Here is a 27,112-nt window from a genome sequence, read left to right as displayed (position 1 = left end):
ATAAACAGCTGGAGGATGCGAATTCAATTTATGGGTTTTTTGGATCATCCAATCATTATTACAATCATTATTACAACTATAAGTTTGAGAAAAAAGGTTATTATATTCATTTGAAAAAATATCGTTATTAATCGTGTAAATAGTTGTTTTACATTGATTTACAACAAAGTACATCAGCTTCAACATGTCAGAACTATTATAGAACGTTAATTTAGTTTTTTTTTATGAAACTAAATTCTTTGCTGTTTGTTTAAATTTATCATCTTATGAAGACCGGCAGCTAATGTCGATTAGATAACATCATTGATGGATCGGCATATGGATCCAGAATCGATCTCGCTGAGTATAAAACCAGCAAGAAAATACAAGAACTGCAATAGAGGACTATGACGATAAAATATACACTCGATACTTTTTGGATAGTTACATCCACACAAATCCATGACTGTGTTTTTCAACATTATTGGAAATTAATGTTCTTTTTTGTGAGAAACTGTAAAAATCCTGGTCTTGTTACTGCCCAACGTCAGTCTTGTGTTAGGTAGAAAAATTATTGCACAGTCCAAGGACAAATAGAATCTGAATCTAGAAACGGGTCTGCTCGGATTATTAACCCTACGATATTTGTTCTAAATCGCATCATACAGCACTATTACCGTTTCATACAGTATAATGGTATATTAATTTCCTCCTTAAGTTGTTTTTAATGCGATAGGGTAATGTGAATGAAAGATGAAAAAGTTTACAAAATGTTGTCATCCTAATTTGGGTAAAAAAATTGCTCATCTTACAGAGTGACAGAAATTACTAATTTTCGAAAACATAGCCTTTAGTGGCCCAATTCAACGTCCGTAGTCAGTTTTCAATTCAACTTCAACGGGGGAATGGTATGCCTTCTCCAGTCGAGTAGTCAATTCCACTTTACTGTTTACAAACTGTGCTGTTTCACCAGATATAGAGATCCAGATGAAACTTTCTGTTGAAGTGAAGTAGTTCTGAGGCAGGGGTGAGTCAGTTGACGCGGACCACGGGGTGTCCACGCCGCCTCCCACCTGTTATCTTATCACTGCCACCTGTATCACTGATAAGATATTGACAGGACGTAACAACGTGGTGTCACTCCACCGCTGTCCTCTAGTCTGCAGACAACAGTCTTCATTGTGCTCTAGAAACGGTTAACAGGTAATGCAGTTGGTTCACAGGTACAATCAAATGTGTTAAAATTGTGATAATTACTATGTAAATCAATATGTTAATTGTTTTTAAATTTTTATGTAGAAATATCATAAAGTTAGTAACAAAGGCTGTTCTATAACAGTTCATTGTTCATAGAAAGGCTACCGAAATAAAAAAAAATAGTCTCCGATCGAGCCATCACATTAAAATCGTTTAAATTAATACATGGTAACCAACAAATTAATAACAATACGTGACATCCACATTTTACACATCCATCCAAACCCGACATAGGCCTAATCATTAGAATAATTCTTAACACTTGTGCTCAATCCGTGCTGGCATTAATTAATTTTGCAATTTTATAATTAAGTTATGTTTTTGTTTTTGTAAACCAATTATTTGAACGAATCCCTTTTCTGAAATGTAATGCCAAAACCCAAACTCTAAATATAATTTAACAGAATGCTCTCTTAATGTTTATTTCAAATTGAAATGTCGATTGACTCTGTACGTGTGTTGTTAATAATACACGGAAGCTTTCAGAAGAATTCGGCCCTCAAAGAATGTGTTCTTTCTAAAATATGAGCAATTTAAATACGCTAGCGCATACTTTAACATATACCACTCTTTACCATGTGTAAATAATTCATTGTGTATACAGTATTGTACAGTAATGTAGCGTATGTATGTAGCTGTAGCGAACACTATGTCTGTCTATCTGTTCGATTCCAACCCATAAAGGGGTGAGAAGTGTGAAGGCCTTTTAAGCGTTTAACTATTGCCTATAAGAGCTTAAGTTAAATGAAAATATAACAATGCAAATTACAGACATTTTACCAGATTTTTATATAAAACAAGTATTAGTGCCCGGCTTTGCTTTTATTTTAACTTCTATATTTTTTTAATCCATCCTTATGATTATACCTTAAGTAAAGAGTTATTATCGTTATTAAAACTTTCACACATTTGTTTCACTGTCAGCTAGGATTGTTTGTGTTGTAATTTGTATTTGTAAGAAATAGATTATATTCTGATTCGACATTTCATTTGGCTGTTTATAGATTTTGTAGCACGTGCACCAAAAGAAAAGCATGAAAACCATTACAATGGATTTTAAGGTGTGAAACCAAAGGTTTTGTAATAAACTGCGGTAGTATATATACTCCTCAAAACTATTAAAAATTTGCTTTTAAACGTGACAAATTTTCAAATTATTTTCGTCATTTTTTATGTCCCTAGCGCAACGTATAATTTGTATAGTCAAAATCTAAGATTTCGTCAACATTACTGTATTGGCCAACACGTTCAAAAGGGACATTAAGACGATGCTAAAGTAAATTTTGATTATTGTTTTACTTTTTGTGTTGTCCTTTAAAGTCAATAACTGGAATACGTAATTGACTTTATTGATTAGTCATTAACAAGACTACAAGATCGCGCCACTCATCCTTCACTCATATTTGTGTTAAAATACGCACATAGTGGCACTCCCATCTTAAATAATTTCTTGATTGACTGATTGATCAGAAATTATTTTAGTACATACTATATAATTATTTAATATGTTCATGTTGTTGTTGTATTTATTAATTTTCGTGTTATTCCGAACAGTTTCTATTACGATTAGTAAAACAGTTTTCACCACGTTTCAAGATCTGAAATCTGACCCCGTCTTCAGGTGAAGAAGTAAACTTATTTAACCAAACTACTGTACTACTAAGTCACCACTACTAAGTTTTATTTATTTATTCTATTTCCAATAATTTTATAGCGTGTTAGGCTAAACTATGCTGAAGATTCCTAACCTAACTTTTGATCTTGTTTGACTGCCTCATCCAACTTATGTATTTTATATTTTCCTGTGCTCAAACTATTTTTCAAATGTTAGATTAGTTATAGATATGACGCAATCCGTCGTGTCAACGGTCAAGGATTCAGCACCCAAGTGTGTATACAAGATAAGTAAAATAAATAAATAAACTTTTATAGATGAACGAACCGTAAGTAAATAAATAACAAAAGTTTTAATATAAAATTCGTTTAGCCAGATACCAATTGAATAGATGACGCAGTTTCATCATGTAATATTCCGCGACAGAAATAATATGACTGACAGATCAGTAATGGGGCGTAAATTGATGCATAAATTTACCCTTGTAAAGCCTTCATTATTGTTGTGGAAGCAGCCGCGCGTACAGCGTAGATTGTGGTTCGTAGTTACGCCTTCACTACGTATTTGCACAAATACAAAGTGAGTTAATAAGTTAATATATTGTCTTCAATTTTTTTGTTACAATATATCGTTGGAAGTAGTTTTAAATTAAAAATTCTGTAATGATTGGGTAGGCATCAGTTGGAAATAAAAACAATTCTAGGGTGATTGTGTGGGTGACTTTGTCTAATAAACTAAATAACTTCTGGGGAATTCATCTTTTTTAACGCGCTCAGTCATCAGGGATTCGAACTCTTAAGGGGATAAAATTTCAAGAAGATTTAGTCTTTTCCCTTATCTACCTGTGGATTATTGGTAAATTAAGTTGTAAAATAATTGTAGATTCGTTGTACCTCAGCCCAAAGCAATGAAACTTTATATAACATAATGTACAGGTTGATAAAAAATACAACTTTAAAAATGTGTATTTAATGGTAGGAACATAATAGAACCTTCTGTTATACATCATTGTAAAGGGTATTTAAACAGTTTTTTTATTCAATAACTACTGTACTTCAGAGATGTTCAATATGACTACCTATCTCCAGACACTCGAGCAATCAACCCGATACTCAAACTCGTTCCTCACTTTTCGTCCAGAACTTTTCTCTTGTACAAAAACCCACCCATTCTCTGTAAACTGTTTATACCAACGTTTAATACACCACCTATGAACACCATACTTCGTTCGAAATGCACACTGAACAACTGTCATCCACTTCTGCCTTAAACACAAAAAGCTTTCTGTTGAGCGGTTGTCATCTTAGCATCAACTGACGCTGACTCCTTGTCAACAGCGCCTTAAGCGAACAAATGAGCAGCTAAATGAAACTTTATAGCTTACTTAATCTGTTGCGGAAATAAATCCGATTTTATTTTACTCGTCGTCGGTCGATTTAACAATACGATATACATCCATGTGTCAGTCAGTATGACCAAATTCTCGTTGCATTTATTCGTGTTCATGTCTTCTTGCGTGTTTGTGTAATTACAAGTTGTCGCTGACAACTAATCATGATTCCAGTGATCAAGATGATTATTTACTGCCTGGGTGTCCTACTTGAAAACGATACTTCAAATCTGAATCCGTGGGTTGACCAACCGAAACCAGTATCCTCTGAGACTCAAACTATGTTAAAACTCGTTCTCCATGTTAAAATCAACTAATCTAAATAAAACGTCCGTATACTAGGTTTCCTGTTGATTTTAGTATCCAGTACAGTACATAGAAGGCAAACAGTTGATGGTTTTCCTGGCCATGTGCAAGACGTAACACATGTGACGGGCAAGGTGATTAGAGAGATAACGTCGTGTCAAGTTGACAATAATTTGTGGCTGGTACTTGTTGATTGTTACAGAGAACCTACAAAGCCTACAGAAGCGATAACAAATAATCTGACGAACGGGTTGTTTATAAAAATTAAGTATTTCAAAATTATAATGATGAAAAGGCAATAATTTTATGTATTCAATTTCATCATCACTTGTCTTCCGGATTGTCAGAATTAATTATCAGTGTTGCTTTCGGAACTATCCGTTTTAGTGAAATAAAGTAACTACTGCCGGTACTATCCGTGCTGCGGCGAATGGAACATTCAAGTTTAGGATGTTTCTTTTTGAAACCCCCTTTTAGGATGAATCTTTTTCATGAGAAGAAGTTGTTCCACACGAGTTTTGAATCATACAGTACCGGGGGACCGAGCCTTGCTGGGTTTGGTTAATTGGGTTTAACAGTTTAAATAATATCATGATCAGACACTTTTTTATCATTTACAAAAATAGGTTTATTACAAACCAAAAACATAATCGCTGAAATTATATCAACTGTGTTTTGTGTGTATAATTACACCCGTTTCATAGATCATAGCATTTAGATTATTTGCAGTACCGTAACTTGAGTAATAACATTTCGTTTTAATATTTACCACTGACATAACTGTACGTACGGTTATATAAACTTAAAGCTAATTAAAGTTTTTTTTTTACATTTTGAATTAATTGAAATGTTACGGAATAGTGTGTTTAAAGCTACCTGTAGGCTACGGGGAGTAGAGGCTATCCGCAACTCCTAGCGGATGAAACTGGATGTTTCAAGTGACTCCATTTTCTACCTGGCAGATTTCTGGATCCGTTTGGATTTTGAAGAACTACCTTCTGATCGCGGATCAGTTCGGACACATGTCGTGTGCTTTCATGACACGTCAAACTGTTCCAATTGTGAATATCCAAAATCCGCTGACATGGTGACTTAATAGGTTTGAGGAATTGCAGTTCGCTGACGTTCTTCCAAACGTCTTGCAGCGATTCGTCGACACTCCTGCTCAAGATGATCGGCCTGTGGTTCATTTATTCTGCACGGCCATAAGATCTTACATTATTTCTCTCCTTTTATTCTTCGAAGCGCGACTTCGCCGAGGTTTTGAGACATTTGGTGAGATGTATGAGCTGGTTGGAACTGGCTCGGTTGTAGACGAGGACGTGAAATTTCTTTCCTGAGAATCGACTGTAGCTTCTGTCCCTTTCGGATTACTTATATTCGATTCGGAGGTCTTCCGCGTTTCATTATTAATCTTGTAAATTAACCTTGAAAACATTTAACAGTATGTATGTAAACCAAACTGAGTATAACTATTCTTTAAAACTTTTGGCCCAAACTAACCAATAACATTTTGTATTAATAGTCAAAGCCACGATTACCTACTAGAAAAATACTCAAAGCCAATAGTTACTTTTGTTTACACGTGAATCAAAATGATAAAGGTAAAAGGCTGTGTGACGGAAACTGGATTTTGTCCAGCCTTGTGACCAACTCCAATCAATTCCTCGTGGCCAAATACCCCTTAAAAAGAAAATCAAAACTCCTCGGCCAGAAAAAAAATCACCCGTACATGTGCTTGTTTTATATTATAGGATAGGATATAAAATAAACGCATGAATACCAGTTATCAATAATTATTCATCAATTATCAATCATTGCGATAATTGAGATAAAAATCTACGCGTGACGAGCCCCCAGGTGCGTATTCCAACATTTAAGTGAAGGATGGCGTGATATGATCTGTAACTGTTGTTACTGACTTAGCTGTTCAATTATCCAGGATAATTTATTTAAAGCTCATGATCAGGAACAACTGGGTTCAGTTTCGAGCCATTTAAGTCTATGGTCTTTTCTCAGGATCGAACCGGCAACATTTTGGTTGTTAGGCGAACACTATAACCACTCGGCCACCCAGCCAGTCATGGGATTTTAAAATAATTAAACATTACGACCTTAAAACACCCCATTTTTATTATCCTCAGCACGAAACGTCTCAAGTTTTACATTGCAACGGATTGTCCTAACAGTAACACCGAAAACGAAAACTTGTATTTGTTAAAACTGATCAAGTGATCAATCAGTTTTTAACTAAATAAATGAATTTTATCATGCAGTATAACCTTTAATTGACAGTTGGTACATTGCTTACTAAATAGAGGTGTGCCTGATTACTGTTTAGTGTTTTGGTCACTGCTATTCAGTTTCCTCCAGCTTTAGTAAGTAGTAACTATCATTTTGTGATATGATACTGATTTCGAACTTCCTCTACATGCGGTTGTTTAATATTTGCGTTTTGCTAGTCACACAGTCTTCTGAATGGTATACTCTTGCGGTGAGTGGATTTTCACATACACTTATTTAAGTAATACCGGTAGTTTATTTTAGTTCTAGCTAGTTATTAAAAATACATTTTTACCATCCTTGATAGTGAGTTAGCTGAGTTTGGATAGTCGATACCATGAAGTCAATTCATCGCTATCGATGCATCAGCGAAGTAGGCTAATATCTGGAGGACAACCTTCTGGTGGTGTTATACAGAAAAATATAGATGAGATGATTACTTCACAAAAATAAAAAATTGTATGGAAACCGGTTATTTAAAACATTATTTATTTGAGGATCAGAAGATTGTTTTATTGATTTGTTTCCATCAGAAAAGTAATAAAATTACAATTATCTATTTGTTTCCTTTGTATTTTACTAATGCTTTTAGTTTTACACTACCATACAACTGGTTGTAACAGATCAAATAGAATAAGCTGTAAAACTTATGTGTGCGTTTAATAACTTTAAGGTTATAAAATTGATGGTACAAAACATTTAAAATTATAATGCAGTTTAGCTTGTAGTAAATTGCAATAATGTACCAGATATTCTCAACAAATTTAAAGGACTCATTTAAAGATTCAAACAGCGTTATACAACGTGAGAATAGCAGATAGTTAAATAATGTTATATAGCATCAAGATTTCTTTCATGTTTCCAGACTATAATCCTTTACCTTTACCTTCGATGTCTTCTCCACAATCTGGTGATAGGGGAATCGTCAATATTTGATTGAAGTAGCTTTGATGGGCCCTATTTGAGGTGTTGGTATGTATGTTCTTTAGTGTATTCTGATAGTGAGTAGTAGGGTCTGACTGTTAAGTACTCTTTTAGTGACTTTATGAAGATGTTTGGCTTGTTAATTTTTTTTATGTGTTGTGGCAGGAGATTGTAGAGGGATGATCCTGAGTGAGATGGTGATTTACTGGTTTTGTTTAGTCTGTGGCGTGGAAGGTGAATGTTGTTTTTGTTGCGGGTATTGTGGTTGTGTTGACTGGATCGAAGGATTGGATTTGAATTTACTATGAGGATTATGGTCTCCAGGATGTATGTGGATGTGATGGTCAGGATCTTGTGGTTCTTGAAGAGTGGCTTGCAGTGTTCTTGGTAATTTTTCCGGAATATTGTTCTAATGACTTTCTTCTGGATCAAGAGTAGTTGGTCTAATTTGTTCTGTGCTGAAGATCCCCAAGCCACAATGCCGTATCTAATGTGACTGGCAAACAGTGCATGATATGCCATAAGGGCTGTTTCTTCATCCGTTATGCTTCTTATTCTTCTTATTGCAAACAATGACTTCGAGAGCTTCTTGTAATAATGTAATAATGTAATAAGAATGACATGGAAAACTTGAAAGACAATGGGATGAAGAAACAACGTCTTGGTACAGTAGGGTGTACTTAACCCCGTAAATAACTTGTGTTTCCAACTGCATCACAGCCCATTCAATCTTAGAAATAGTGTTTACAAAATTACCAATTTTTTTTTTATACAATTGTATTGATAATGATAGACAGTAAAATGTGATATTTATTTACTGAATCACAAGCTTTTATTTAATACGTAATAAGTAATAATAGCTAATCTGATACGTATAGTCAAATGTTATTTCTTAAAATATGACGTACCTCGTCTTGCACTATAGTGTTTGAATTTCACTACTCACTACATGTTTCGCCAGATATGTCATTTTCTAGTGGTTAACAGAAACATTATATCCAAATTGGACTCGTCAAGATGTAAAATTTAAATTTAAAAATATATACATTCATTTGTGGCACGCAAAATAAATTAACGAATAGTACATTAAACATGTAGGCCTACTGACGGAGACAGACGTGTCTTAAATGGAATTTAAGTATTTATTTATTTTTGTTATTCACGATAAGCAATCGGTTGTGTCACGAGTTTTTACAAAACATTATTTAACATGACCTGTAGCCTAATTGATAACATACAAAAATTAGTAAACAGATTCTTCGTTATATCATCGAAACGCAACTATCTTTATAACCAAACAAAGTTGTCACAGATCTAGACAATGTCTAGACTAGAGGAAAATTATCAAATGCCTTGCATAATACCTCATCAGTTGGGTGGAGAGTAGGTTTTCATTACGTTATTGGTTATTCTTCCGTTTTTTTTTATCAAAAAAAGTTTAGACGGATTATTTTTTCATGTTTTAATTTGGTAAAAGTTATTTAAAAGCTGAAATTATTTAAATAATCTTATCAACTTTAAAAACGTTTAGTGGGTAAAGTTTTACATGATGATTTGTTACATAGTTGCAGATATATGAGTTGTACGAGTGGCAGCCTGTTTTGTGAGAGTAGCCATAGCCATGTCGACAAACAACAGTTCTACCAACCTAGTCACGGTGGTTGTTGTTCAACAGACCAACGGAACAACACGCAACAAATACAACCCCTACAACAACAGGAATGTAGCGCATCCCACCACGTGAGTTTACTAAAACTTCCATAAGTGGTAAATACAAATGTTGTATTGATATTTTTACACGGAATATCAATATGGTCCTACTACCATTAGGATAAACTATAATACAGTAAACACTCAATAATCCGGATCCCGTTAAATGGACTTCATTCCTGACAGCCAGGTAGCAACATCGATGCAATAGTTAAAAATTGTTATAGGCATGTGACCTACTACAGTTAAGAATGTGCCACTGTTAAGTGTTAACTATGCTAATGCACATATTATTTAGCACATACCAGTAACTATATTAATTGGGTTTTATATTAAAATGCGTTTTACATAGGCATATTTTTTTCCTGTAAAATGGGATTACGAATTCAAAAATCTCATTAGTTAGGTAAAATTTTATTATGAATCAATGTTAGTAGGCCGAATCAATTAAAATTACTCCAAAAATGTCATGATATAGTGCATTCCAATCTTTTACTAATTATTTAGTAGGTAATTGTGGATAAATATAAAGATATATTTGTTTTAAACTTAATGACAGTGATGGTAAAATATAAACCATCATAATAATAGGTTATTATAAGCATATAAATAGGTTAAAGGTGATGTATACTGGAGTGATATTCATGTAATAACTCAAAATCAGAGCAACAATAAAACAATGGACTTCGTTAAATATAATAAATCTTAATTTGAGGTAGAATCATCATAGACTAACCAACTCAAGGGAATTGTTCCACAATAGAAAATTAATGATTTGAACTTTACTGGGAATTGTTTATTGAATTAAAACAATAAATTAATAAACATTAAATTAATTTAGTTGATCAGCATTCCTCATCCTATCTATGTAATGTATAGTTTGAAGTAAATTTTTTTTGAATTTTCAAACTAGTAAACCACCTACAAATAATAAACAAATTTTATTTTTATTTTTTCCAAGCTAGTAGATTTGTTTATGTGAGAACTGAGAAGAGGAAATGAAAGGGATGATTATCATAATGACTTATGGGAAAGGAGAACCGTTTCCTGGAGGGTTTTAGCTCTGGGCCCTTGGAAGTGATTAAAAAAGATTTTTTTGTTTCAGAGATGCTGAAACCCTGATCCATCTGCTGAAAGGCAGTTTAGGGACAGGGATCCTAGCAATGCCTCAGGCCTTTGCCAACGCTGGTCTCCTGTTCGGACTGATCGCTACGTTTTCCGTTGGCCTCATATCTACATACTGTGTAAACATTCTGGTAAGTTTATTAGTCATTTGATTTATGCGACAGAACCTTTACAATTTTGGTAATCATTCGATAGTTTCCTTGTCAGGTTGAAAGGCTTGGGGGTGTGTTGCTAGTCTAGTGATTAACATCTCAGAATTTTGTGTGAGAGGGGTGGTTTCAATACACGTGATACAAACAAAAGTGTACCACAATCCAAAGCACCCTGGTTTTTTTTACAAATTTAGAACGAAAATGAAAAGAAAATATGTCTTCCACAATAAGTCGGTAACTATCCGAGAGTGTTGTAAATATTTGTTTACAGCACTTGTCTAAAGCTTGATTACCGTACAACAAAGTTTAGAGTTAGTAAGTTTATAATGAAATTAGCCACATTTACACCAGAGTTTAAACCAAAATTTGAAATTTCACTCTTAGTTTAATTGCGGCTTAACATTGTTAACTTTCGTTTCAAAGCCACACACTGTCATACAACCACCTTCTCTCGATATGTATTTAGTTACAACCATCTAGTTAAACCTCATACTTTCGTTAACTATGAGTTTATCTTCACTTCTTTGATTTATATAATTAAACAAAGCTGGAAAATACCTATTCAGTCACAAATCCTATAATCTCTCTGACTTAGCTAATGATCAATCTCTGTCACACTAATCTGCACGTTTTGTTATATGATTGTCAATGGTGCACCTGTATCAGGTTATCTATCAAGAGCTGTTCAGCAACTGCGAAGATGGTGTGTGCTTGATAACATTCCCATCAATCACTTTTGACCTCCGAGTAGATAAAAAGCATTACTATAGATTTCAAACAGTTTTCACGAAGTTCAAATTTGTCAAATTTGTTTGTTTACATAACTTTATTACCCGACCGGTCAGATTTAAAATCTTTTAGTGGATCCAACAAAATAAACAATTTAAAATTTTGATGTTCAGCCAAAAAATGTTTTAGTAGTTTTAAGGTTTTAAGTAACATTGTGTATATACATTGATAACAAAAATGTATTTATTATTTAGTTAAGCTGGGTTTTCCTAGGCGTAAAAGTGAAGATTGGATTGGGGAAAAGCGGGTTTCCACTTGTTAAGTGGTGGTCCTCTTCACTTCTAGAAAAACAGCACAATTAAAATAGGCTACCTAAGAGAAGAACGGACTTTACTCTCCTCTTCTGCCCCTTGGAAAACTCAGCTAGACTTTTTTGACATGAGCTTTTGATGCAAGAGCCAGTTGATTGCTATGGAACTGATTCCAGTTTTCAAGAAAGGAGGGGGGTCCCGGGTAAAAAGATTTTATATTTTTAAAGCCGTTGGTAAATTTCTAAAGCCATTATGAACGTGTACTGTGTAGTACCGTTTTGAAACCCTCCGTTACGTTTTGGTCCAAGGGGGTTTAGCCTATTTAAATAGTTACATTCAATTTATTTAAATACATTTTCTTTAAAATGTTACACAGGTGAATGACAAAAATGATATTCATTGTGATGTAAAACTATGTGGTAAGTTTATTTACTCTGAATAATATACAAGAACAGGTTTTTAGTAGAGTTTTTTTTAATTTTTTTTATCATGAGCTAACATATCTGTGACTATGCTCACACACTATTACAAAGCACGGATAAAGCACCAAGTTTTAAATAAATACCGTACCTTTACAGGTTCAGTGTGCCCACCAGTTGTGTCAAAGGAGAAAACTTCCATCTTTGGGGTTCGCAGATGTAGCTGAAGTAGCATTTCTCGAAGGTCCTCAGAAAGTTCAAAAATTTGCATCAACAGCAAGGTAGGTGGAATCAGTGTTGAGCTGGCTGGGTAGCTGGGTGGTTATAGTGGTTGCCTGACAATAAAAAGGTTGCCATATCAATCCTGAGAGAAGTCAGTAGCTTCACGGTGGTTTGAAACTGAACCCAGGTGTCCCTGATCATTGGACAGTAAATAATTGATACTGGTTAAATTAAACAGCTGGTCTTGGTCAGTAGAAAGCTACACAGATCCCCTCACTCCATTCTACACTCATCCTTCACTCATATTTGGGTAAAAATATTACATATTGTTGGTGCTAGATGTCGTCTCCATCTCAAATTGACAATTAATTACAATAATGATAACTTTAATAAAGAGACAGAGCAAGTACAAGGGGTTTCCCCCAAACATGGGAGAGTAATTTTTTGTGCCCCCTCAATACTTTACCCACTCCTTACTCAAATACATAAATTTAATTAGATACAGTCAAAATACAACATTCAACAAAAATTATAAAAATTAAATTAAATAGTATTTTTAGTATCCTTCAATCAATCTTTCTATCTACATATTTAATATGCTACTGTACATGCAAGCTTTGAGACAAAGTAATAACTCGAAAAACTAAAATAATTTTTTTTTAAACAAAACTTTAAAGCCAAAATTCCAGCGAAAACTCTCAGGTATTCAGCCGACTGGGAGAACGAATTGAACTTCTATTTTTACGACAGGGAAAAAGTATGTGAATTGTAATAGTATATTACGTTACTAGTCCTGAAAATAAGTGTTTACCGGACAAGTGTGGTCGTTCCCGTGCGAGACGAAGTCGAGTACAGGATTACCATACGAGTCCGGTAAACACATTCTGGACGAGTTACGTACGATAGTTTACGCCATACTACTAAATCCGTACAAATCCTTTTATATTTCCACCAACTAAAGGACTAAAAATCACTGGTCATGTTATGTTTTTGTTTATAACCACTCAATGCCACCTAAACACAGTATAATCAGCTGATTGGTGTCCAGTAAAACTCATTGCAGTACAGTAGTACGCAATGAAACCCCATTTGAATAAGCTGGCGGCAAACAGCTGTTTTCTGGACTAAATCCTTGCGTGGGAAGTTCGTCAAAATAATGTAGTGTGGCGTAAATTCATTTTGTATCCGGAAAGTTTTATCTTTTTAATGATGATCAATAAAATCCACCACAAATTTGTTCTTTCTCATGTAGTCATCTTATGTAAATCGCGTACGAGGAAGATGGCCGTAATGTTTCCGTTATTGTGAGAAATGATCACGATGTTGCCATAGTTGCGGGAGATAACCGTAATGTCGCCGCAATCGAGGGAGATAACACTACGACATCACTGTGATTGCGGGGGTCCGGGGGATGACCAAGATGATGCAGATGCTACCGTGAAGTATGTGGTCGTAGAGGATCTAACACAGAATGTTTGGTGCTACCTAGAGGAGAGAAATTCGCTACTTTTCCGTTTGAACTCAGGCAATGACACACTTCTATCCAGTAGCTACAAATAATCTGCATCTGCTATGTATTTTTTTGTTCAGCAGTAGATCATCAGTTGATGATAGCCATTTGGAGTAATGGGAGATGGTCACAACGCAAATATTTCAGGGCAGCATATTTGAAAGGATGGCGGTGTAGGTTGTATAATCTAAAAGAAACGGGGCGTTTTTTTTTATTTCCTAAAATGGTATTTGCTGGTTAGAGGGGCAAATCATTTGGGCCGTCAATTCGGAAAGTGTGACGCCTCTATACCAGTGTTATTTTGGTTTGGTGATGTTATTCACTGTATTGTAATATTGAGCAAAATACTTTTTGACACAATTTTTTTTTTTTTTTTTTTGAACCAGAAATGTTTGAATACGCTCTAAATATTTAAAATATTTTCAGGGTTTCTGTAATTATTTTTTTGGTCAAAGACAGAGTCCTTATACGAGTTCCTTGTCGAAAATTTACTTATACAGTAGTTTCTGTAAGATAGTTCCAGTATTACCATCTTTATGTTATGACTCAGGTTTAGAACCACCATACTTTTTAGTTTCTGGATTCCCAGAAGCCATAAAGTGAATTTAAAACGCATCCACTATAAAATAAATTATTCTTGCCTTAATTTCTTTCAGGTTTATGGTGAATACTTTTTTGGTGTTGGATCTGCTAGGCTGCTGCTGTGTGTATATTGTGTTTGTTACGTCTAATCTAAAACAGGTAACTATAAAAAAAGCAATACAAACAATAAGAAGTTTCAAGTGTTGGGTCCAAGTACATGAATACTTAATATTTTGTGAGATGACCTTTCCGGGTAACTTAGAGTTTATAGTGCTTGTCTATAATTCAGTAGAAAGTCATTAAGTCAGCATGAGTTAATAATTTTTCATTGTTGATGATGTCAGATGCCAGGCTTAACAGTGGACAGTGGTTACCTTAGCGCCAATCAGCAAAAACATGCATTAACTTTGAAGCATATTAATCATGCACTGTAAGCTTAATTAACGAGAGGAAAAGTTTTATGTGATTCTTAAATATATTTTTCGTGTGAATTACTTTTCGGATTTTTAAAACAGTTTAAGTCAATATATTTATGTAGTTTGAGAAAATAATAATTGAAATTAGAAAGTAGATGGCAAATCACATCCACGGTTTCAATAGCTTTAAAATGACATATTTTGCAACTTTTTATCTTAATAAACAATGCCATAATATGCTTCAACCATTATTGCTGTTATGGACAGAAAATCCAAGATAGCTGGAGCTTAGGTCCTACCGACTCTTAACTTACCGGTGAAAACCAGTTGCTTTTTTTATGATTTGAAACTGAACCCAATAGTCTTATGATTTGAAACTGAACCCAATAGTCATAACATTAGGATCTAGCTGTTTTTAGAAAGTAACATCTACACATGACTTCACCCTCCATTCTACCGTTGACTATGGAGAGAAATAGTCAACCCATGTCCATGTTAAAAATGTACAGGATTTCAGGTTTAGATTGAAAATAATTTAGCCACCCACAGAGTGAGCTTGTGTCAATTGATTATGTTGTGCTCACCAACCTTTGACCAAGCCAAACTGTAAAGAAAACTGGTGGTTTTCCAAACTAAAGCATCTCTATGTCAGACCAGAACTGTCAGTACTATGCAAGTATGTTTTATTGAAATAAAAAGATGGACCATATAAATGGAATTTCTACTTCAGTATCCAACAAAGTCAATGATTCTATAATCATAATCCATTTATTCAGGTTAAAATATGCGCATCCGCATGCACAAACTCTATTAATGTTGATTAATGATACACATTTCTTCACTTCAGGTGTTCGACTTGTACATCGACAGTGGCATAGATGTGAGGATTTACATGTTATGCTGTCTTCCGCCTCTGATCGCTATTAACATGATCAGGAACCTCAAGTATCTCGCACCCCTCTCTATGGTAGCCAACGTGTGTATAGCCATGGGCATCGCCATCACCATCTACTACCTCTTCCAGGATCTGCCTCCCTTTGACAGCCGCCCTGCTTTCGCACCAGTGACCAAATGGCCTCTCTTTTTTGGAACAGCGATTTTCGCCCTTGAAGGAATTGGAGTGGTAAATAAAACAAGCTTGATTACTCACAGTTGTTGTGCTGATTCATGCTCATAGGATTTTGTCGATGGATAAACAGCTGGAGTAATGAATTTAAATTCATTGAATTTTATAGGTTCCACCCAACGTATTTCTATGTTCAATGTTAACTCTACAAAACTCTTATAGTACCAACTTTCATCACATTTTTTTGTCTCAGTAGGTAGTCACAAAGGATTAATAAGATACTTTAGTTGTTTTTTTGAAATATTTGAAGTCCCAAAATAGTTCACAATTTATATGATTAGAAATTTAAATACCGGTAGCTCTAACCCATTAATGAATGAGAAATACTTATTTAATTTGGAGAGAATTCTCATTACACCAGTGCCGGTTGTCCTTGGCCTACTATTTTGTTTTATTTTATAGATGGACCTATAAACTATGTCTTGAAGCCCGTACATCCCAAAGACGAGTGTAATACCACAAAATACAATAATAAAATTAATTGTTTTTATCTGTAGGTGATGCCTTTGGAAAACAACATGAAGACACCAGAGAACTTCCTTGGATGTCCGGGAGTTTTGAACATTGGGATGTTCGTCACTGTGATGCTGTATTCCATACTGGGCTTCCTGGGCTACCTTCGCTTCGGAGCAGCAACTAAGGGCAGCATCACACTCAACTTGCCTGACGAATTGTGAGTATCTTAACTCAACATTTACACTTTCACTTGGTTGTATATTATCATTGAATTTTGGATACTGAAGTATACAACTCATCAATGGACCAGTTGTAACAAATTAAAAAAAGAATATAACTATGATAACAACTAGATGAGCTACTTCACAGAGTGTGCTTAGGTTTAAGCTTTTTATTTCCTCCCTTAATTATTACTATGCCATAGAAGATGCTATGGTTTACGAGGTTAGTCAAAAAATTGGTGTATTTGAAAGAAATCAGTTATTTTACATAGCTCACTCTGTTCCACGCTTGTGGGCTTTCAATTTCATCATGCCTTTCAACTTTCAATTCGACATGTAACAACGCGTGCGTGATTGCATGCACTTTGAGGTACAGTAGAACCCCTCATATCCAACCATGACGGGAACGGGCCATGGTTGGAACAGCTAAAAGGACGGATATCAGGATGTGCATATCCTGCAGTCTCCGCAACATCGGTAATCGTCTCTTGCGACCGCGGCAACATCCGTGAGCGTAACTTGCAGTCTCCACGACTTTGGTAATTGTCTCATGCAAACGCGGCAACACCCGTGAGTGTAACTTGCAGTCTCCACAACTTCGGTAATCGTCTCTCGCAACTGCGGCAACACCCGTGAGCGTAACTTGCAGTCTCTGCTACTTTGGTAATCGTCTGCCGTGATCTACCTTTTGGAAACACGGTCCCGGTCGGACACTAGGTTGGATATCCTGAGGAGTAGGTTATTCTGAGGTTTGGATATGAGGGGTTCTACTGTATGCCTATCAGCTGTCCACACTCACGCCTCACTTTTTTTCATGCCTTTTCCTTCTCAGTCATGCTGTATTTTAATGCTAAATCTAAACATGCTTCATTTACTAATGTTTGGTGTAAAATTTACTCAGTACCTATGTCCCACAAACACCCAAGAGAGTGATAAATCAATTAATTCATCTTCTATGAATTGTTTCTTCGTTATTCATGTTGCTTCAAACTACTACAATGCGAACTTGAAGTTAAAACATAGAAATCCGAGGCTGTTAGATCGTCTTGCGCTACCCTGTACGCTATGGAATGGAGCTTCTTCCGAATCAATTCGGACATGCGTTATTTGCATCAAGGTATTCATGAATACCTTGATTCACCTTGAGTACCTTGATAGCTTGGCACACACAAAGTACACTAGTGCGGACATACCTAATGTGTTGTTTAGCTGGTTCAGATAAAACTGACTTGTATAATAACTAAATAGCTGTGTCAATTATATCACTCAATCAATTATTTAAAACAGCAACAAAACCTTGTGTTGTATGCAAATGCATATTTTGTACTGAAATATGAGGGTGGGTATAGAATTAATATAATTGAGAACATATTAAAGCTTTGTTTTTGACCAAGATCTATGGACAACAGATCTGTGTGGACTCCAAAACTTATAAAACCACTTTACTACACTTTATAACGCCTTGTTCCTTTCTCAAGTTTTAAAATAGTTCTGTATTTATCTGGTGTGTATGCATTCAAAGTCTCAGCTAGTAATTAGTATTTGTTAATGATTGAGGATTTCTCATCTTCCAAAACTGTAGTATTTCTTTATTTTCCTTCTTCGAAAAGATTTGAGCTGCCCCACAAATGGTTATAAATCTTGTAAATCCCCCATCCAATGCCATCTAAGATTATAAGTTAACCCAATTAATACTCAGTATAAAAAATCCTTTGAAAAATCTCAATCTTTCATCTAAAACTAGAATAGTCTGCGAACTCAGAAGGCCTATGGGAATGTAGCAACTAATTTATTTATTGTTTACAGATTAGCGCAGTCAGTTAAAGTCATGATTGCAATCGCCATATTCTTCACTTACGCGTTGCAGTTTTACGTTCCTTTGGAAATCATTTGGAAAGCCAGCAAACATAGGTTCAGCAGCCATCCTGCACTGGCAGAATACACCATCAGGATAGTGTTGGTGTGTGGCTCAGGTAAATAAACACTTCTGTAACTAACAAGTTAACAGTTTCTAGTTACTGCTACTAGTTAAATACCTCAAACATTTTTAGTAATTTACAAACACAAATTTCAGGTTCCATGTTGCGTACAATTTTGTATTTCTTAAGACGAAAAATCTTGACATTGTGTTGTTCATAGAATTATATAACAATTTGTATCACATTGCGGGCAATAAGTTAAGAAATCATATATTTGAATTTATGTAATTATCATGCAGTATGTGTTGAACAGTATGTTTGCCATCGTTGGTAAAGGTTTAAAAGGAAACAAGCTTGATTGAGTAATTTAACTTAATTTGTTGATTTAATTATTGTGTGAACAAATCAGGTTAAGCCTAAAAAAATTATGTGTGTTACATTTTTATTTCCTTTCTAAAATTAAAAATTCAAATAAAATAAAATCAATCAAATCTCTATTTAGTATATTTTTTAACCGACTTCCCCACTACCAACAAAAGGAGGAGGTTCTCAATTTGTTTGTGGCGATGTTTTTTTTTTTCTATGTATGTTCACCAATTTCTCTGTGATTCTTTTACCGATCAGTGTGGTTCCAACACCAAAATAACCAGGAGAGTTTCTATTTGGTACCTTATATATTATGTTTGAGTATAATATTTGTTTCGGTGAAAAATTCTGAAAACCTTAAATATTCATCATTTATTTTGTTTACATTTGTGCAGATTGTTTACATTTGTGCAGAGAAGGCAATAAATAATAATAACATTCCTACAGCTGTTAGTTGAAACCATTTAAATGAAGCTACAGACAATTCTTCATGAAACAGTTGCTTCATATTGATCAATAAACTATTTCTTGCCATGGAACCTGAATTACATTGAGAAAAATGCATTTTGTTTTGGTTACTATAAAAAATTTATTTTAACGTTTGACCTGATTTGTGTATACAGTAATTCTGTTTTTAGTATTGAATATTCTGACTTACAAAAACATATATGTTTCAGTGAATAGCTGTATAATATTGACAAGTAATTAAGGTGTATTGTGAAAACCAAAGCATTCGTAAAACAGGTCTAAATATAAACTAGGGTTGCTTTCAGAGAGGTGAAAGCCAGTTGAGCGGAACAAACGTGATTTGATATTTGTATAAGTAACGAAATGCAAAAAGGTCAATAGATTTATTTACTAATGCTGGTTTTAAAGATTAAAATTATAATAATTCAAATTTACCTCTTCGAGAAGTGTAAGGTAGTTTTGACCAGGAAAATATTACAGTAGTTGGAATCTGATATTAACATCCAAAAAGGGCATTAAAGTATAAAAAAGAGAAAGGAAATTTTATCAACATTTGAAATGACTGAATTGTTACCAAATAACTGTTTCACAAAATGCAGATTCCATTTTCAGCCGAGCCATTAAAATGAGGATTTGCCGAACAATTATTAATATTACAGAATAGTATATAATGATATACAACTTTTCACATTCCATAAATTATATGTTAGTTTTGCTATGGTCAAAGATCCAAAACCAAATGTTCTCTTTTCTATTGGTCAGTATGTAATAATTTGCTAGAATCATTGACTTTATATAAAGTCAAAGCTAGAATACTGTAGATGGTTTGTTAAGTTAAGACCATATGCAAGCATTTTTGAAATCGTTTCCCCGTTTAACCTTAACCAACTATTCCATTCCAAAAGATAAAAACTATATGGTGCAACACAAATAAACAACCCGATCACCTACCTATAACCTACACTTTACCTTCCTAATCTAACCTTACTTCAAAACACTTAATGTAGTCACAAATGCTCATAAACCCCGACCTACCTCCCCACCTGCCTAAATTAGATCAGTGTTCAATCTGCGTTTTATCAATAAGTGTAATAACTTACTGTACCGTTGAAGTAATTCAACTTAATATAACCTATGAGGTATTATCGGATTAAATACAGATTTCGATGCGGTTCGATATATCGCTTATTAAATCCTGATTTCTAACATTGGCTGTTTCTAATCAGCTGGCAACACAAATAGCTATATAACCTAGGAACCTAGGTTCCCAAGAAAGTAGTCACCGGTCCGTATCCCTCCGCTCCTTGTTTATGCTCCGCGCATTGAGAAAGTAGTTCCGTATAATTTCTCGATTTTCAGTGAATTCCGCGCCTTAAAAAATGTTTTAACGGCATTTTCTTGTTTATTAAAATTATAGGAATGGTTTAAAAAACGTTTAAAAGAAAAGTATAGAAAGTTCAGAAATACCTTATGATTCTCTTGTTTACATTTTTCTTGTAAACAAAAAAACTGTCATAGCTACTTTAGTCCCATAAGCCTAATGTTAAAAATTTGAAATTTTAAGTTCGTTTTAAATTGCATTAGCATTATCTAATTGAAATTTGTTTGTTTACAAACCATCTCATTATTAGTCTAAGTAGTCTTGTTAAGTTTGGCTGAAATGTGTTCAGCCGTTATTGAGTGATGGTGTTATATTGTTTGCATTGAAGTTGATCCCAAAGAGCTTCGCTCGCTTCGCTCGCTCCGCTCAATCAAATGTAATTATTCCTTACATGACCTAAGAAGTGTGACAGTGCATAATCGTCAATTGTCTCAAAAGTGTTAAATATTTTAATTACTAAACATGCATTTGCAGATGTGGAATGTTTATTGATATTCTCTACCCAGTTACTATATCATATCAATACTATTATGCCTGCTTCGGAAAGTCATAGAGGAAGATGATTTGCAATTTCGACTAGGCTATATCTTGATCAAACAAAACCACCTACATGGCTTTCACCACTTTTAGCTGAACCAATCTTTCATATACATATTTCATTTGCAGATGTGGAATGTTTATTAATATTCTCTACCCAGTTACTATAACATATCAATACTATTATGCCTGCTTCGGAAAGTCCTAGAGGAAGATGATTTGCAATTTCGACTAGGCTATATCTTGAGCTAACAAAACCCCCTACATGACTTACACCACTTTTAGCTGAACCAATCTTTCATATAATATTTTCCAAAGGTACTATACGAAAGGTAGTATGGTGTTAACGACCAATTTTCCACTTTTGAGAGATTTTTTAGTGCTGGTAGCTGAGGAATAACTTTCATATTGTTCCAAAAGGCTTGAGACGTTACTGTATTTCTTTTTATAATGTAGAAGTACACCGATTGCAGGAAACGATGATGTCTGACATTTCAATGTATCTAGAAAAGACAATTAGTTTTTCATTAGGCCTAATGTAATGGACAACTCTTTCTTTCTTAAGGAATATTTAAAGATGTTTATTTCTATACCCATTGATTATGTAACCTGAACAGGTGACTCAAGCAGTTTTAAAATAATGATTGTTCTGTGGAACTTTTGATTGTTTCAAACAGTTTTGCTTATAAAAAATCCTCAAGTAATTAATGTATAAAAAATTATACAGTCACTAAAAATCGTGAAATAATTTATTTTTGTAAAAAAATACAACCGACTTCAAACGCTCTAAAAAGAATGAAATAATTTCAATAAAGTAAACTTTTGTATTAGGCAAGCTTGCGTATTTCAAGTCGGCGCGGCTCAAACTGCAAATATGATTGAAATTTAATATTGTGTGTGTATTTTGAAAATCAATAAATTGTAGCTGGATATCCTAAATATATAAAAAATATACTGAACTGTTTTGTTTATATATTAAAGGAAATATTTTCTTGTATTTTATGTTTACTTCAAAATAAATGCATTATGAAAATAACACACACAAATGTTCTATATGAATAGGAAAATAATTTAGTTTGATATTATGATAGGGAAAAGGAGCTAGTTTAGTATTAAAACGTTACTTTTCCAAGTTAGAATCATTTAAATGCATTATAATCTTTTTAAAGATACTCGTTAATACCACTATAATGCCGATCTCTGATTACGGCAATAAAATAACACTTAACGCATAACTATGAAAAAGACATGCAGATTAACACCTTTAGTTATAGATAGTCACCTGCAATATGGACACCCTCTTTCAATTTTTTTATCAAAAATCATCATAGAGCCGCGCCGACTTAAATTACGTGAGCTTGCCTAATACAAAAGTTTACTTTATTGAAATTATTTCATTCTTTTTAGAGCGTTTGAAGTCGGTTGTATTTTTTTACAAAAATAAATTATCTTAAGTATGCCTATCTCTATTTGAAAAAAGATTTCAAGCAAAAATTCAGTTAAGACATACATTTAAATAAGTATAGCATGTAACTGTATCTAATGGGGTTCACTCAGAAATTGGTAGAGTATTAACAGTATTTGCATTGTTGTTCTTGCTTTTGACTTAATTAGTGTACTATTATTTTATGTTGAATACTAAAGTCTATCACTAGTCAAAGGTACTTAATTTTTTTTATTTTATTTATTTGTCAAAAAGTATGTGTAAATTAAAGTAGTGTGAACACGAACATACATACCGGTACCAAAAAACAAATATTTCATCGTATTGAAGGTACTTGTCAAGAAGCCCTGTGGGCAAAAGCCCTATATTATAGTGTGTGATCTTTATTCGTGATTCTATCAGCCCCTGGACTTTATTTTTCTCTTGTGAGCTAACTGAACTCAATCCATTTCCAATAATATAGAAAGAAAACTACAAATAATCTGCCACGTTACCTGTAACGTTATCGGTATCTGTAACGTTACCTTAAGCTCCCAAACCTGATTTCTTTTCCTGTTTACTTAACAAGCAGGGATGACTTTAAGCTCCAATTACATTTCAGTATATTTGAATCTAAATTCAGTAAATGTGAATGCATCAATTCATATGACATAGGTCTCTCAGTAACCATTGTTTCTGTTACAGTATTCGTAGCCATCCTGGTCCCCAACCTGGGTCCGTTCATCTCCCTGGTTGGAGCTCTGTGTCTCTCTTTCCTGGGACTCATGTTCCCCTCCATCGTGGAGATGGTCGTGTTCTGGGACGTCCCAGGAGGTTTAGGCAAAGGCTACTGGGTCATTTGGAAGAACATCTTCGTAATCCTCTTCGGATTTGTCGGATTCCTCACCGGATCGTACACCAGTTTGTTAGAGATTGTAGGTTCGTATGGAACCAGCTGATAATTTAGTGTGTAGATTTTTCTCTTCCTGTGTTATGGCCACTAAGCTTTAAGGACTACTAACTGTGGTGAAAAATATTTTTTTATAATGATATTTTCATTCTAATGGAAGTAAGTATTCTTGGTTACATTCATCTCGAGTTTTGACTAAGGGTAATTAGTTCTTAAAATGAAAGTGACATTATTTTATCATAGTATTCTATTTATGTGAGCATAATGAGAATTCCAGCAAAGCTTAACCATGATGATTTTAAAAGGCTGGTATTTATTTACCAACCAGTTTATACCAACCAAATTGTTGTGGTTGCTCTGATCTGATTACACTGGCCATCTTACAACCAGTTTGAACTACCATTATCATTATCAACAAATTTGATGATTTTATTTTCTAGCAAATAAACCACCATGTTAAGGTGTCATTATAAATTGAAATTACAAGATATAAAAATACTCAAAACAAATTCAGGTTACACAATCATATAAAAAAGAAAACTGTACATTTACCCGATCATGCAAATGAATAACAAATATATAAAAGCTGTACAAAAACCTAAATGTTTAATTTATTATAAATGTTCTATCCTCAAGCGTACAAGTGTTATTGTTACCAATAAAATTAATAAGCTATTGTTAAGATTAATGTTCCTTGAAATGTAAATTACGTATTTATCACCTATATATTAAACTTTAGTTATAATTTTACTTTTTCACTGACAAACACAATTTGAAATGAATACCTTAAAAAATGCATTATGAGTAACTTAACCCATATTTTTTAGTTGTATTTAACCTTTTCAGAAGTTAGGTGAGGTGGGAAATGAGATACAAATCATATGTAATAGTATATTTTATCACTAGGGCGTAAAGTGACTCTTTTCGACCTGAGCTCAAGTTTTAAGATCGAGGTTGGAAAATGAGCAAGGGCAAAGACACTTTTTGTCGGTCTTATGAACTATATTTTTTGTAATACTGCACCAATTTTCTAACTGAGTTGCAAAAAAATTTTCATGTAAAGATAACCTCTCAAAACAACATCTAACTTGTTTTCAATTTTACTAATGCAAAAAAGCAGCTGTATAGATATTTGTTCAGTTATTTTGTCAAAAACGATTGTGTTAGTGAACATTATACGATCTATATGTCACACTATTGACAAGAATGCAACAATAAAGCTACAACCAATTAAAACAATTAATTATTGATACATGCGATTGTTTACTATCGAAATTTACAACCGAGTTAACAACAACTGACTTTTACCCCCTAGGAACTAAAAACGCTTTTTACTCCCTATGGAGAAAAGAGCTGCTTTAGACCCCGCAAGCATGTATTAAAAACAGCTGTTTTTGTTCCAGTATGACGAAAAATTATATAAAGTTTGTGTTATATTTATCTAATGTGATTTTATCATAGACTAACACAGCAAGGCCCCACTAGGAAAACAGGCCATGCTGCAGGATCCATGACGTCACACTAGTGTATAGATTTCATTGATAAATTCATTGCCATCGCCATTCCCATATGTTTTAGGTAAATAAACAAGCTGGTTGTTTGTAAGATTTTAATGGTAAGAGTTTAGTACAACTATCCACCACTGTGACGTAGCATTGCACTGCCCGTGCTGCAGCATGACCTGTTTTTCTAGTGGGGCATTGAACACAGTCGAATGTTAGTTTTATGTCATAGATATTATCACATGTGTACATAATATAGTTGTTATCTATTGTAAATAATGTTAAGCTGTAAAACAGTTGATTGGAAATAAACTACAGTCAATGATAAAATAAATATTTGTTGTTTTTTTTCAAAATTTTACAAAAATAAATTTGTTGCCATTATTTATAATAATGTTTATGATAAGAATTAGTAAATTGATTACACTTTATACTCCTATATGGAGGAATATATTATTTTTGAAATTGTCACAACCATTGTAAATAGGGTTAATGTATTAAGAGGTTTACTTTAAATGTATTTTTAATAAATGCTTTTTGTACACTTTTCTTTCTTTTTATTGTATTATGCCTTCTATAAAACGCCTCATATAGAACCATAAGTAAGTGTAAAATTGTTTTGGTGATATTTTAGTTATAGATAATATTTAAATCTTGATAAGTGAAATTGAAGTATTTCTAGAATAAAATTATTAGTTAAGTTACCTAATTTTGATTCAGTTTAGAAACTGACCAATGTTTTATTTTGTTTCTTATTGTATAAACAAAATTATAGCTTGTCATTATCACTATAGAAGTATACCATAAGCATTTATACAAATCCTATTAATCCATAAAAGAAATTACGAGATTTTATTGTGTGATTTCAAGTCTTATCCAAGAATATCTAAATTCACAAGCACAAGCCTTAAAGAGGACGAAAAGGCAATATTAGATAAAGGTTCAAACTATTGACTGTCATAAACAGGAAAAATAGGATATTTTGATGAACTGATAAATGTAGAGTGTTATAAAAACAATTTCAGATAATGCTCAAGTTGCTGCCAGATACATTGTGTCAAAGAAAATTATTAACTAAGGTCAACAACAAAAACAAACCATGTTTATCACCTACACATCAATATGAATATTCTTCATAAAAATATTAAATATAAATTAATAAACAAAATACAATACTTTTCATTGAAATGGCAACCATACAATTCCATGTTAAGCTGATAAAGTTAACATAAAAGTTGCTCTGATCAAAACTATTTTGTTTTATTACTAGAATACTAGATATGTTGATGATAACAACTTAACCAACCCAAATGAAGACTAATGCACTTACCATGAGACATACGGTAATAGCTACTTCCCTATAGGAAAATTTGCTAATAAGCACAAGAAATTAATTCAAAATTTAAAAAAAATATTAACATGGGCCTTATGGGTTGCCACGCTGGGGACGAAATATAAACATAAAATCAAAACAAATGGAATAAAAAATACATTTCAATCACATGTTTTCTTTGCGGCTTTGTGTTAGAATAAAGAAGTCTGTACATTATATATTTTTGTTTTTGACCACTGGACGACCTCTGGTTAATATTAATGTAATACCATGTAAAATGTTTGGCTCGTTTATTATTGTAAATTTATACACCAAAATACCTACACAGATTAAACTTAAGCTAAATAAAAAAAAAACTAATATTTAAGACCACAGTTTTTTTTTATATTATGATAATCAAAATTCATAATATTTAAAGTTCTGTATTTAATAAGAATAAAACCATGAAGTAAATACTAAGAAATTCAATTAACATTGAGCAGTACTGGTCTTCACTTTTTTGTAAGAAAATAGCAAACAATCGCTATTATCTAACATGTT

At 33.5% G+C, this 27,112-nt stretch overlaps 1 protein-coding gene across 1 annotated transcript; it reads left to right on the top strand.

Moving 5' to 3' along the window:
* The first annotated feature begins 1,095 nt into the window (after positions 1–1,095).
* On the top strand, positions 1,096–25,896 carry LOC128994888 (proton-coupled amino acid transporter-like protein pathetic). Its single transcript, XM_054419715.1, has 9 exons — positions 1,096–1,182; positions 9,320–9,494; positions 10,570–10,720; positions 12,360–12,481; positions 14,589–14,673; positions 15,778–16,053; positions 16,554–16,729; positions 18,540–18,706; positions 23,533–25,896. The coding sequence occupies exons 2-9, from the start codon at positions 9,376–9,378 to the stop codon at positions 23,784–23,786; spliced, it is 1,350 nt and encodes a 449-aa protein (XP_054275690.1). The 5' UTR covers positions 1,096–1,182; positions 9,320–9,375; the 3' UTR covers positions 23,787–25,896.
* Positions 25,897–27,112: the final 1,216 nt, after the last annotated feature.

The sequence above is a fragment of the Macrosteles quadrilineatus genome, unplaced genomic scaffold (assembly GCF_028750875.1).
Source record: "Macrosteles quadrilineatus isolate MER2022 unplaced genomic scaffold, UCM_ALF_1.0 Scaffold_5__1_contigs__length_97177068, whole genome shotgun sequence".
NCBI classification, from domain to species: Eukaryota; Metazoa; Arthropoda; class Insecta; order Hemiptera; family Cicadellidae; genus Macrosteles; species Macrosteles quadrilineatus.
This window is presented reverse-complemented; position numbering and strand designations above follow the sequence as displayed.